This window comes from Indicator indicator, chromosome Z (genome assembly GCF_027791375.1).
Source record: "Indicator indicator isolate 239-I01 chromosome Z, UM_Iind_1.1, whole genome shotgun sequence".
NCBI classification, from domain to species: domain Eukaryota; kingdom Metazoa; phylum Chordata; class Aves; order Piciformes; family Indicatoridae; genus Indicator; species Indicator indicator.
Genome location: NC_072053.1, coordinates 11,630,599 through 11,643,871, shown reverse-complemented (window position 1 = coordinate 11,643,871; position 13,273 = coordinate 11,630,599). Strand labels below are relative to the sequence as shown.

Sequence of the window (13,273 nt, the reverse complement as noted above, 5' to 3'; positions counted from 1 at the left end):
CCATAAAGTGTCCTTTTGTCCTCTCTTGGGTGGATGGACAGCATGGCTCTTTGGTTTGATGTAAGAAGTAAACTACTATTATCTGTCTTGACAGTTTGCTGAATTGTTTCAGTTTCTGGAACAAAAAAAGTCCTCTATAATTTAAAAATACTTTAGAGCAATCAGCAAAGGGTTTTTTTAATGCTTTTATAATACAGTTGTGAATGGGTTAAAAGTATCATGTACTTACTAATATCATTGCTTGCTTTTTCTGTCAAAAATTAGAATAAGCTAGTAACTCCCACATTTTTGATCTTTGTTTTTTTTGAACCAGGTATGTTGATGCTGCAAATGCTTTGGAACAAGAGACAAAATTAAGTTTACATGGCTTTGAAGTTTGTGACAACATTGATCTTGAAACAATTTTGATGGAATATGAAAGCTATTACTTTGTAAAATTTCAGAAGTATCCTAAAATTACAAAAAAGGTCCTGGACACTGGTATGTGGCTATATTCCAAAAACAAAGCTTCTGTTTCTCAAAGCCCAAAGTGTGCATTTGCCTGATACATTCACCACCCTTCTTCTGTATGTCAGTGATTAGTATTTGAACTCTCTTACAGAGCAATAGTTTTAGCACACAGAACATCAGAATCTCAGTTCTGGAGCTTTGAGCCCTTCTGCTTCTTGTCCTGTCTTAAAAGGAACAAGGTGATACTATTCTCTCTTTAAAAACTGTTTTGATATTGGAAAATGCCATGTAAGCACAAAATGCTATGGTGTAGATGTATTCTCTTTTCCTGGGGAGAGAATAGTAAGTTTGCTCCATTTTGGATTTAATTTTAAAATTAAAATAACTCATTTAAATGAAAGCAGGTGCTTAAAAGTTACTAGTCTCATTAACTATTTGTTTGCACATTTTCATATATCAAAGGTAATGTGTCAAATAAGTAATAGGTTTATTTGCTCCAAAGGACTTAAAGTCTGAGGTATGAATGAATGATACAGAATGACGCATGAGGCAAATCAGAACATGCGTGCTGAGGGCCTGAATGGTTTTGTACTTGAACACAAAATGTAACTTGCAAAAGCTGCAAGAAAAACTGCATGTGAGTCAGTTATGAAGAGTTTGGAGGGTGCAGAAAGCACCAATATCTCTACCTATTTGTCTTGTAAGACAAACACATTCATTAGAAATAGAAAAGAGGATGATTGGCCAGGGAATGTCTCTGAACAGCCATCATTGTTACAAATGGCTGCCAGCAACTTTGAAATCACAGGTAAATGAAATATTATATAAATATAATAAAATTACTAGTATAGGTTAAATTATTTTGAAAGATACTAAAGCTACTGGTCATCAGTACACTCACAGTGACGTGGAAGATCAGTAATACCTGGAAGCAAGCATTATCTGCATGCAAAAGATATTTACAGGTAGAACCTATTGATTGGTCTTAATACAAAGATGAGCAGGACAAAACCAAAGGGATTGGTTACGAGTGAAGAAGGAAAATGTATTTGTTACATCATACTTAGTCAAACTAAGTGGTAGCCAAGGCTTGACCCATGATGCAAATTAACAATTTCCAAAAAGCTACTCTTAGACACTTAGAAGCTCTCACTAGCCATTTTTAGATAGTAAAGCTACACAGACATAGGACACCATGCCATTATTCAAGCCCAGAACTGCAATCATGCCGACAGGGATCTATCATCCTGTTTCCCTGAAGCCTAAGCAGCATCCCTCCTGCATATGTTTTTCTGGATAAGCTGCTGCTTGATTCTTTATCACCTGCCTTAAACTATGTCTCCAGTCAGTTTGTGAAAGCCAGACACAGTGTGGTGTCTTTGACAGAAATTATTTCAAATTAGGTAAGTGCAAAAAAATAAGTTTCATTGCAATGTGACATTTATGCTGTCTTGATATGTCACATATGACAAAATGACTATTAAGAAGAATGAGGTAAATTCTTATTTCCCATTTCAGCAAGGAAGAAATGATTAACATTACATAATAATTCTATATGATATATTCAATTAGTTTATTGTGCTTGATCTAATTTCTGGCACTGTTTTGCTGTGAAAATGAAATTGCTTTTTAAAAAGTAAGCAAAGAAATCAAAGTCAGAATTAGTCTGAAATTTAACAATCCACAAGCAAAAAAAAAAAAAAGTTGCTGTTTTTATCTCCTTCATTATTTCCCTTTAATATTTATTTTGCCCCAGTAGAAAAGAAACAACAGCTGAGAACTGGAGGAAGACCAAGAAGGTAAGAGAAATGTGTGAGGCTTTTTCTGGGCAGAAAATTTTCCTGTAAAAGCAATATGAAGCATGAGTAAAATAATGTTGTGATACCATAGGAATACTAAAGCCTAGAGTCATGTTGCTGACTGTGAGGTGCATTTTTCTGTATCTTTTAGAGTAAAATAAAAATTTATTTCCCAATTGGAGATGCAGACAATTTACAAAGTTTCCACAGAGTGGATAAGATAGAGTGATGTATTTGAAAACAGTAAGCATTGAACTTTGCCATGGTTGAAACTTACGCCTTAACTTCAGTGGGAGCAAAGTTAACCCCAAACTGCTTTATTTGAAAATGCTACCTTTTCATCTTTTAGTATTTTGAAGAAAAAAAGAAGTTGTGAAAGCCTTTCAAGACTTTTGGGTTTTTATTCTAGGGCATCAAGCTCTTCTCAGAATCTCCCAAGGCTCAAACATCATCAGACAGTGCAACAACCATTGTCAAAAACTTCACCTGGGAGTGCAAATGAATTTAAATCATCCACTAAGGAGAACCCCAAACAGGTCTAAACATGTTTTATTTTCACAGCATTACAGTTGGAATTAATGTGATTTTATTTTTAAATGCTATAGACAGCAAAAGGATGTGAGCTACACAAAGAGCAAGTAATGGGTTTTACTAATTATGCAATTCAAGGATTATAGATGCAAGATTTAGGAGAATATGCTTTCTCTCTGCTATTTGAGGAGCAAGTCATAGGCAAAAATTCCAGGAAAAAGTTTTTTATAATCCAACCTGTACTGAAAGTGACTGGAGTTTTCCTCTTAACACTAGGAGATTAATCTCCCAGTGCCAAAAACCCAGACAAATAAACCAAGTTGAAAGTCTGTTGTCAGTTGTAAGCATCTTCACAGAATATGAGATGTTTGAGATAAGGGGAGTAATTTGGCTCTATAATTTTCAGTTTTGTGAGTCTTATTTTGGTAAGATTGCTGTGAAAACTACTTTATTACCATCCTTTACAGAGAAGGGAGCAGGAACAGCAAATGGGTAGGAAGGCACCCTGTTTGTTGTAGCTTTTGAGAAACTGTGAAGAGAGCTTTTTCTTAATTTTTTTTTTCTTAAGTCCTTGGCCATTTTCCTGCATAGGGTGTATCTCATCTCTGACCAATTTTCTCACCCTTTAAAAAACTTAGCTTTTGTAAAATACAGCATGTGACTGCTATGAAGTAAATGTCAAAGTAACTCGTAATCCTAAAATCACTCCCATTTCTGAGTTGCTGTACTGTGCCTTATGCTTGCTTTTTGATTCTATTGTTCCATGTATCTTTTCATAGCTATGTAAAATGCATATTTCTACAATTTAAAATGAAATCTAATAATACATGAGATAACTTGAATACTGAGCTCTAGAGCTTTCACTGCTGCTGTCTGCAATCAGATGAAGTCTAAATGTACAGTGGTGCTTCTCTGACAAATATGGGATTACTACTGCAACTTTCATGTAAGGATACAGCTCATTTGGACATATATGAAGAGATGGAATAATGCCTATAAAAGGTGAACTGCCACACATCTACTTGGCTACATATCTGTTTTTAAATTGCTTTTTCTTTAGAATAATGAAAATGCAACTGCTCTGGAACAGTCCAGCTTTGGCTTAAGCATATCAGCAGTCAACAAATCCGGAGGTGACAGCACTCACCCAAGAAGGGTTGGTGGAAACCTGGTTTGCAATTTATGATAGAAATGTATATGTAGAAAAGAACACATGGAAGTTTTCACAAATATCAAATGCAAGCTTTTTGTGTCTATTTTTATATAAACTTTTCCTTTATAATTAGCTGAAGAGTCAGTTTATTATTTTGGCAGTAATTCATTGCATTGGAGGTTCTGTTTGCATTAAATAGTATTTCAAGCATCATCAAGAAGGAAGAATATTTCTTGTTTTAAAATCCAGTGGTAATAGCTAAAATTGAAGCCAATTTTCCATTTCCTAAATGAGATGATAAGAGGCTTGGCTTTGCAGTTAAATTGTGGCAATGACTGAGGAGATGTTTGTTCTTTTCCCATTGCTACTACGGGTTCTGTGGTCAGGTTTTGCCATATTTAGGACTGCCTGTGCAGTAGGGAAACTAATTGCTGTAAATGGCAAGCAAAGTTTGGTCCACTGCAGTTTTAACAGTTAAAGCCCATCAAAACATTATTTTCTTTTTTAGGGCCAAGTAATTGATTTCTATGGGATGATTCAGGATGCTGTCAAAGTATCATCAAATAGAATAGCTTTGAACAACCTTAATTGTGATCCCGATCCAGCTGTAAGTATTTCTGTTGGTATTTCCACCCAATGAATATGAACATCAGTTTTACATAATCAGGAGCAGAGTAAAGTATGGCTGAGAAAAGAACAGAGTTTAAATGGTGGAGAGTAATTTTCAGTAATCGCTTCTTGACACAAGACATAGTTTCTCACAGTGCATCCAGCTGATGTAGCACCAGTCTGCCTGCACTTGAAGACACCCAGTGTGTCAGTGTGACAATGCAGTGGCCCATAGGTACATTTTTCACTTCTCTTAATCTGTATAGGAGTACATGTGCAATGGGAGACGTATTCGTTTTAATGTTAATTAAGGATTAGATTCTGTAAAATGAGAAAGTTACTGCAAATATGGCTTATGTCAAAATCTTTATTATTATCCATCTTTTTACAGCTTTAAAAGTTGATAACAGTATGATGTATCTGCCTTTTGGAAATTATTGCATAGTTTGTCTGTTTAAAAATAACTGAAGTCTGACAAGAACTTATGTTTTTCTTTTTTTAGGAACGATTATTGAAACCCCTTAGTGCTTTCATTGGCATGACTGGTGAGATGAAAGAACTTGCCATGGTTGTAAGCAGAGTAAGATCAGCTGCAGAAAGATCCCTTTTTGTCATTTGAGAATACTGTTTGTTTCTTTTTACTGTTACTGATAGTAACTTATTTGTGAATGTCATGCAACTCCCAACAAGTCATCTCTTTACATGTTAGGATGTTTCTTTCTGATACACAACGAGAGGAAGTAATTAAGACGGGTTTTTTCTAATGGGGAACATGTAGTCTAATCATGCTGTACCCATGAGACCAGCATAGCTTTTCCCTTTGCTCTTCTTGCCACAGAAAATGCACTCTTTGCTGAAAAGAGAGATTTAAATATATTAGCTGATACCAACTATTATCTGATGTATTACTTAACTGTGGTCAAATGGTGAGGAAAAACTGGTTCAACTCTGAGGGTGAATTTCCATTCAAGCCACTGAGCTGTGTTCAGCGTGAGTGTTGTTGCAGTACTGCAGCGATATCCTAACTCTGAGAAGAGGTACTGAAATTGTTAGACACTGATATTCTTGCACTGTTTAGATTGCTGCTCCTGTGCCTTGCTTGGATTGCCTGCATGACTTGGACTCCCTGGTTTTTTCTCCCTTGACATGCTATTACTAATGGCTCTGCAAGCAGTGCCCTTCCTTCATCTCAGCACAGGAACTGCACGTGCATCCACGGACATCCCAAGGCAGACTGATAATTCTTCCAGGGTGGGCAGTTTGACACCTGGAGAGAATCCCAATGTCACCAGCAAAATTTTATTATACTTGCAGGTTGAAGTGCAGACTAGGGTCCCATGCTACTGGGAATCAATGGCTAAGAAGCAGATAAGTGCTTTACATGCATCATCTCCCAAGCCCCAAGGTGTTTGTCCAAAAAGCTTCATGGTGTTGAACTATTTGATAGTGCTGTGATTCTTTTTTAATATATAAGCATTATTAATTGTATCAGCTGTTGCTCCCACATACTTAAATCAACTATTTAAAAAGCCTGAGAGACCCTTGCTTACTGTGTTTTATAGCTGTGTGTGGCCCACATTCTTGGTCTGCAAGTTTTGCACATGCAGTTTAGTAGAATCAAAGTCTAAAAGGTTTCCAGCTTTAAAATTCTCACTCATTTCAATTCCTGTCAGGTTTTAAATTTATGATAAACTTTGAATATAGTGTTGTTTGTTCTGCTACTTTAGCAATAAAGAATAGGGTTGCTTTAACCTTCTTTATGGTATGTTTTTTAAATTGTGTTGGTATGGTCCTAGTTGCTATGGTAATCAACACTGTGTAAATCAATAAAAATAAATAGCATGTGGTATCTATTTCACAATACAATCTAATTTAATTTGAAAACAGTTAAGGAAGTCTCTACTTAGTATCATAAATCTGATTCATCTTAATTTGCTGTTAATAGAAAGGGAAAGTGTAGTCTATATAAATATTTTTTCTAATTGTATCAAATCTGATTTTCCCCTCGCAAATAAGCACATAATTTTTCTTCATTCTCTAGGGACTGCCTGTTTTTATTGGAGAGCAGAATTTATCCCAAGTATTTGTATTGAAGATATGATATTTTCTGAAGAAAATTAGTCTTTGGAATGCAAAGCTGCAAAATATTACAAGGCAAATTGAAAGATTCATAGATTTGGAAAGTTTGACGAATTAAATGAAATTAATTTAGTGAGTGCTTCAGGGCATAGACTAATTACGGACTATCTTTTTATAGATGCTTAGAGGAAAATTTTCTTCCTGTTACAGAGTTTCTCTGAGCTTTTCTTGCATCATATAAAACCTTTCATAGTGTGGAGTAAATAAGAACTTTTCACTGTTACTTATAATGTAAGTAATGGCAGAAGTAATAGGAGCAGCCATAAAGTTACTGAGCATTAGGTTTAAAACAAACAAAAGTGTTTTCATGTTGTACATGATCACAGGATTATGGAATCACAGAAAACATCCAGTTGGAAGAGACCTCAAAGATCATCCAGTCTAACCTTTGACCCAGCGCTGAAGGGTCAATACTAAACCATGTCCCTAAGCACCAGGTCCACATAGGCTGCTTTAACACCCCCAGGGATAACTCCACCACTGCCGTCTCTGTGAAGTATTTCCTAGCATCGAGCCTGAATCTCCCCTGGCACACCTTGTTACCATTTCCTCTAGTCCTGTTGCTTGACACCAAGGAGAAGAGGCTGCCCCCTCCTTGCTCCAACCTCCCTTCAGGTAGTTGTAGAGAGCAATGAGGTCTCCCCTCAGCCTTCTCTTCTCCATACTGAACAACCTCAGATAGTCCTCATAGGCCACGTGCTCCAGGCCCTTCAGGAGCCTTGTTGCCCTTCTCTGAACATGCTCCAGAACCTCAATGTCCTTGTAAGGAGGGGCTCAGAAATGAAGACAATACTCAAGGTGTGGCCTCACTAGTTCTGAGTACAGGGGGATGGTCACCACCCTGTTTCTAATACAAGCCAGGATGCCTTTGGCTTTTTTGACCACCTGGGCACTGCTGACTTGTATTTAACCAACTCTCAACCAGAACCCCGAGGTGCCTCTCAGAGTTGCAGCTTTCCAACCACACATCCCAAAGTCTGCGGCTTGCCATGAGGTTGTTGTGACCCAGGTGAAGGACCTGACACTTGGCCTTGTTAAATATCGTACAATTAGCCTTAGCCCATTGGTCTCACCTGTCCAGGTCTGCTGCAAAGCCTCCCTACCCTCTAGCAGATCGACACAGCCACCCAGCTTTGTGTCATCTGCAAATTTACTGTGGAACTCATCACTAAAGAATATGCATGTTCAAAAAAGAGATAAGAGAAATTCACTGAAGAATGAATATCAAAGAGTGTTTGAACTTCAAGACTATGATGTAATTTTAATTATCAAAATCATTTACATCCAGAATTTGGTGGATATAAATATTAACCAGTGTGCCACTCCTATTGCTTATACTTCTTTTTAAAATAGCCAATCCTTGCCAGCATTAGAGATAAAACATGAGGGTTGGTACAAGTTCTTCATGTCATGGTAGCTCTTCATGTGTTAGTTGGTAACTAAAACCATGTATAGCCTTCCAGTTCCTGAAGGGATCATACAGGAGGCTTGAGAGGGACTCTTCATAAGGGTGTCTCAACAATAGGACAAGGGGGAATGGTTTTAAGCTGGGGGAATGGTTTTAAGATGAGGAGAGCTGAGGGAATGATTTTAAGCCAGATCTTAGGAAGAAGTTATTCAGTATGAGGGTGATGAGACTCTGGAATAGTTTGTCTAGGGAGGCTGTGGATGCCTCCTTCCTGGGGGTGTTCAAGGCCAGGTTTGAGGCCTTGAGCAGCTGAGCCTGTTTGAGAGACACCTCTGCCCATGGCGAGGAGGTTGTAGTAGATGGTCTCTAAGGTGCCTTCCAGCCTAAGCCATTCTGTGATTCTATATGTGGCCATAAACCCCATATATATGTGTACATATATTTATATAACCATTTATATGTATATGCTTTCAGGGAAACTAGGGGCTTGAGGGTAATCGAGGAACAAGGTAAGTACGTTGTGGAAATAACTGCTGTGTATGCTTTCCTCTTGGGAAGTCCCTAGCACATAGAATTTGTGTCACTTAATACTACTCTTATTTTATAACAGAATCAATTCTTTTACTTTGCCGGAGGTCATTACCCTAGTGCAGAAAAAGGTTTACTTAACAGGATATGATGTATGTTGCAGGATATTTACCTCCATAATCCAAATGTGAAGTGGGATGATATTATTGGACTGGATGCAGCTAAAAGGCTAGTGAAGGAAGCAGTTGTTTATCCTATAAGGGTAAGTCGCTAAACAGTTTTCAGAAAACCAGTGTTGGGCTCATTAGGTTTTTCCTTGTAATCACAGTAGAGTTTTGGAGTTCTCACCATTTCTGTGCTTTTGTAGGCAGTTCATATTAGTGTTATTCTTGTTCCTGTGTCATCTGACAATAGCATACATATTCTTCTATAGGAAAATGGCCTTTTAATATTAAAATCAGGTGTTAAATTCTATTCTTTGGTACCTTTGGCAATGTAAGGGATGCTAGATCTGGCCTATATTAATTCATTGGAAAAGTGTTTACAGAACAGAATATCAAAGCAATTGCATTTGAAGAAGTTACTCAAAACAGATTTCAAATGGTAAACACAGTATTTTTATCAGTACTCAGAGGGTTTTATCCCCTTCTCTTCAAAATTTTCAGGTTTTCTAAGTGAGTTAGGAACATTGAAGGTAGGGCTTAGAAGCCATTATATTTTATTTTAGATGATACATTTTTAATCCCTGAATTACTCTTCTATTTGCACAGTACCCACAGCTGTTTACTGGTGTTCTGTCTCCTTGGAAAGGATTATTGCTGTATGGACCACCAGGTATGTTTTTTTATCACTACTTCTGCTTTTGTCCCATGGGTAAGTCATTGGTAGTAGTTGGATCAAATGTGTTAATAAAGAACATGTTCTGTAATGTGAAATAAAAGGAGGCAATGTTGGATGATTCCATCTTTCTCAAATATGTCCACTTGCTTTTCTTACAACCTTTGGCTATTTTCTACATGGGAATCATCCAGAAGCAGTACTTAACATGAGCCATTCAGAGGAGTGAGAAACATATCTCTGGTTTTACTCAGCTTGAACCATATTAATCAAGTTTGGCTTGACCTGATCCAACAAAATGTGAATAAATCCGGCACAGATTCACCTTCTTGAGGAAAATGTCCTGTCTCTCTTCTGCATTTCACAGTATCACAGTATATCAGAGGTTGGAAGGGACCTCAAGAGATCATCAGGTCCAACCCCCCCACCAGAGCAGGATCACTTAGGGTATAGTCTGCACAGGAACACATCCAGGTGGGCTTTGAAAGTCTCCAGAGAAGGAGACTCCACAGCTGCCGTGGGGAACCTCTTCCAGTGCTCTGCCACCCTCACTGTAAAGAAGTTTCTCCTCATGTTGAGCTGAAATCTTCTATGGTCAAGTTTGAACCCATTGTTCCTTGTCTTATCACTGTGAACCACCAAAAAGAGCCTGGCCCCCTCCACTTGACACCCACTCCTCACATATTTATAGACATTGATCAGATCCCCTCTCAGTCTTCTCTTCTCCAGACTAAACAGCCCCAGGGATCTCAGTCTCTCTTCATAGGGGAGATGCTCAAGTCCCCTCATCATCCTCGTGGCTCTCTGTTGGATTCTCTCCAGCAGGTCTCTGCCTCTCTTGAACACAGGAGCCCAAAACTGGACACAGTATTCCAGCAGTGGTCTCAGCAGGGCAGAATAGAGAGGTAGAAGAACTTCTCTAGACCTGCTGGACACCTTTCTTGATACATCCCAGGGTCCCATTGGCTCTCTTGGCCACAAGAGTGCATTGTTGTTCCATGGAGAACTTGCTGTCCAGCAGCACTCCAAGGTCTTTCTCTGTGGAGCTGCTTTCCATCAGGGCAGCCCCTAACCTGTCCTGGTGCCTGTTGTTATTTCTCCCCAGCTGTAGGACCTTGCACTTGTCCTTATTAAACTTCAGGAGGTTTGCCTGCACCCAGCTCTCCAGCCTGTCCAGGTCACGTTGGATGGCTGCACAGCCTGTCAGCTGTCAGCCAACCCCCCCAGTTTTCTATCATCAGCGAACTTGCTCAGGGTACTCTCAATGCTCTCATCCAGGTTGTTGATAAAGATATGGAACAAAACTGGACCCAGTACCGATCCCTGGGGGACACCACTTGCCACAGGTCTCCAAGTTGACTCTGTGCCACTGATGACGACCCTCTGAACTCTCTTGTGGAGCCAGTTTGCAATCCCCCTCATTTACCAGGCCTCCAAGTTGACATTTGGGGGTTGGTTTTGGAAATGGGGTGTATGCTTTGCCCTCTGCTATCCTAGCTGGGTGTTTTCCATGTCAGCACAGCTTCACTGTTGCTTCTGCTCCACTTTGGCAGAAGCACTACCACCATGAGTGTGGCTGGGAGGGGACAGAGGGCACAAGTACCACTTGAGTCAGGTCACAAAGGCTGTCACTGCAGTAAAGTCCATTTGTTCATGTGAATGTTTAGTTGGACTCGCCACAGAAGCCATCTAATCGTTTCAGCAGGTAGAATTTCAGATCTGAGGAATGCCATATTACCTGAGATTCTCCAGACAATCCTGGGAGGGCCACAAAGCTATCAGAGGGCTGGAGCATCTCTGTTGTGAGGACAGGCTGAGAGAGTTGGGATTGTTCAGCCTGCAGAAGCGAAGGCCCCATGGACACCTTGTTCTGGCCTTTGAGCACTTCTATAAGAAAGATGGGGACAGACTTATTGCAGATCTGTTGCAACAGGAGAAGGGATGATTGTTTTAAACTAAAAAAGGGGAGCTTCAGACTGAATGTAAGGCAAACGTTTTTTAGAATGAAATACTGGCACAGGTTGCCCAGAGAGGTGATAAATGCCTCATCCCTGGCAACAGTCCAGATCAGACTGGATGGAGCTCTAAGCTACCTGCTTAGTTGAAGATGTCCCTGGTCATTTCATTCTAGTTGAAGTAGATGACTTCAAAGGTCCCTGTCAACCCAAACCATTGTATGTTTCCATGAGTTTTTCTGTTTTACTGGGTTTATCTAACTGGTAGTAGGATGAGGGGAATTATGTGAGTATTTGCATTACATTTCTGCAGAGGGTGAATTTCTTCAATGCTGTTGTTTATAGGTACTGGAAAAACTTTGCTTGCTAAGGCTGTTGCCACAGAATGCAATACCACCTTTTTCAACATTTCAGCATCCACCATTGTTAGCAAATGGAGGGGTGATTCAGAAAAACTTGTCCGGGTAAGAATAATTATCTCATTCATTACCCTTTAACACACATCATGGTCTCACCAAAAGAACTGGAGTTTAACACAGAACTAGAAAGTGAGTATTCACCTGATACTCATAATCTTTCCTTGGAAAGATAATCTGTCTTGGAAAAAACTTGTGATGATTTCCATATCTTGTTCTCAAATTGAGAATAACATCATATCTGCAGAAGACTCTCAGTGAATTATTGCTGTGGTATCTTAGCTCTGTAATGTAAGAAGAAGCAGATGTCCTGAAGGCAGAAAAGATTTTTGACTCACTAAATAAGAGACAGGCAAACCGATTTGCTGACTAAAGTAGTGCTTGTTTAGTGACCTGGTCAACACACTTCACTGCCATTCCGCAAAGGTTTGCTTCTCAGCTCCCTACAAAATGCTATTTAAATCCCCAGACTCCCAATTATTCTTAGTCTTCAGGGCACAGAATAGGCAAAGAATTCCCTCATCAATCATGGATGTAATGTTGTTTTAAGAGAGGTAGTTTGATAGTAAATAGGTAAATGTGTTTTTGCATAAAAACTAGCAAGTAGCATGCATGGCTCAACTGTGGTGCAAATAAATTCAGAGATGCAGGTGTAGCATCTTTGCCCTAAAATGCCCATCCTGATATCTCCATAATGTCCACCATTTCAGTATAAGAAATCTATAGACGTTAGTCTTCCTTTATGGTCACCTCTTAGACTGCAGAGCTCTTGAAAATTAACAATCTTAGCAGACTGCACTTGGCATATGCCATTGCAAGCACTGTTATGTCTCTTGATATGTAGGCAATGTCTGCGACATAATTATTCTTCATGTGTCCTTTGTCCTTTAAAATGGCACTATTTTTTTTGACATTTACCTCCTTTGTTACCGATCCTCTCTGACATGTGTCTCACTAGCTCCCCAGAAGTTTCCTTTCCAGCAGGAGTACAGATAGGACAGTCTGATTTCTGACACCACCGCCCAAAAGGGTTTTGCAAACATGCTGCAGTAATTGCAATGATACTGAATTTATAGTATTTTATCTTTAGTTGAGTTTTTGAATGGATCAAAAAACAAAATAAGATTGTGAGTAAGGACAGTTCTAAGAAACATATTCTGTAAATTTATATCCTAAAATTACATGATGCTGGTACAGGAGTTTTCTGACGTTGTGTGAAATATATGTGGGTTTTGTGATTATTTGGAGGCATGTCCAGTCACCCAATTTTCTTCAGTTCCCACCTGTATTGGTGTGATTTTATGTTTCAGATGTGTGGTAAAATTGTGGACTGGTAATGGTCTATTTGAGCAAATAAGTTAAACTGTCCTTTATATCCATAGTGTATACATTTTTTTTAAGTGTACAAAATATTTTTTTAAGTCCTTATGTTAAAAAGTACTGGATTG

General features: G+C 38.8%; 1 protein-coding gene across 1 annotated transcript in view; it reads left to right on the top strand.

Moving 5' to 3' along the window:
- Positions 1-392: 392 nt before the first annotated feature.
- The window catches only part of KATNAL2 (katanin catalytic subunit A1 like 2), a 30,201-nt gene continuing 17,320 nt past the window's right edge, over positions 393-13,273 (top strand). Inside the window, exons 1-9 of the mRNA XM_054397719.1 lie at positions 393-480; positions 2,207-2,249; positions 2,659-2,785; positions 3,841-3,936; positions 4,442-4,540; positions 5,045-5,122; positions 8,781-8,879; positions 9,388-9,451; positions 11,755-11,873. Coding sequence (XP_054253694.1) covers positions 408-480; positions 2,207-2,249; positions 2,659-2,785; positions 3,841-3,936; positions 4,442-4,540; positions 5,045-5,122; positions 8,781-8,879; positions 9,388-9,451; positions 11,755-11,873 — 798 coding nt within the window. The 5' untranslated portion in view covers positions 393-407. The remainder of the gene's footprint in view (positions 481-2,206; positions 2,250-2,658; positions 2,786-3,840; positions 3,937-4,441; positions 4,541-5,044; positions 5,123-8,780; positions 8,880-9,387; positions 9,452-11,754; positions 11,874-13,273) is intronic.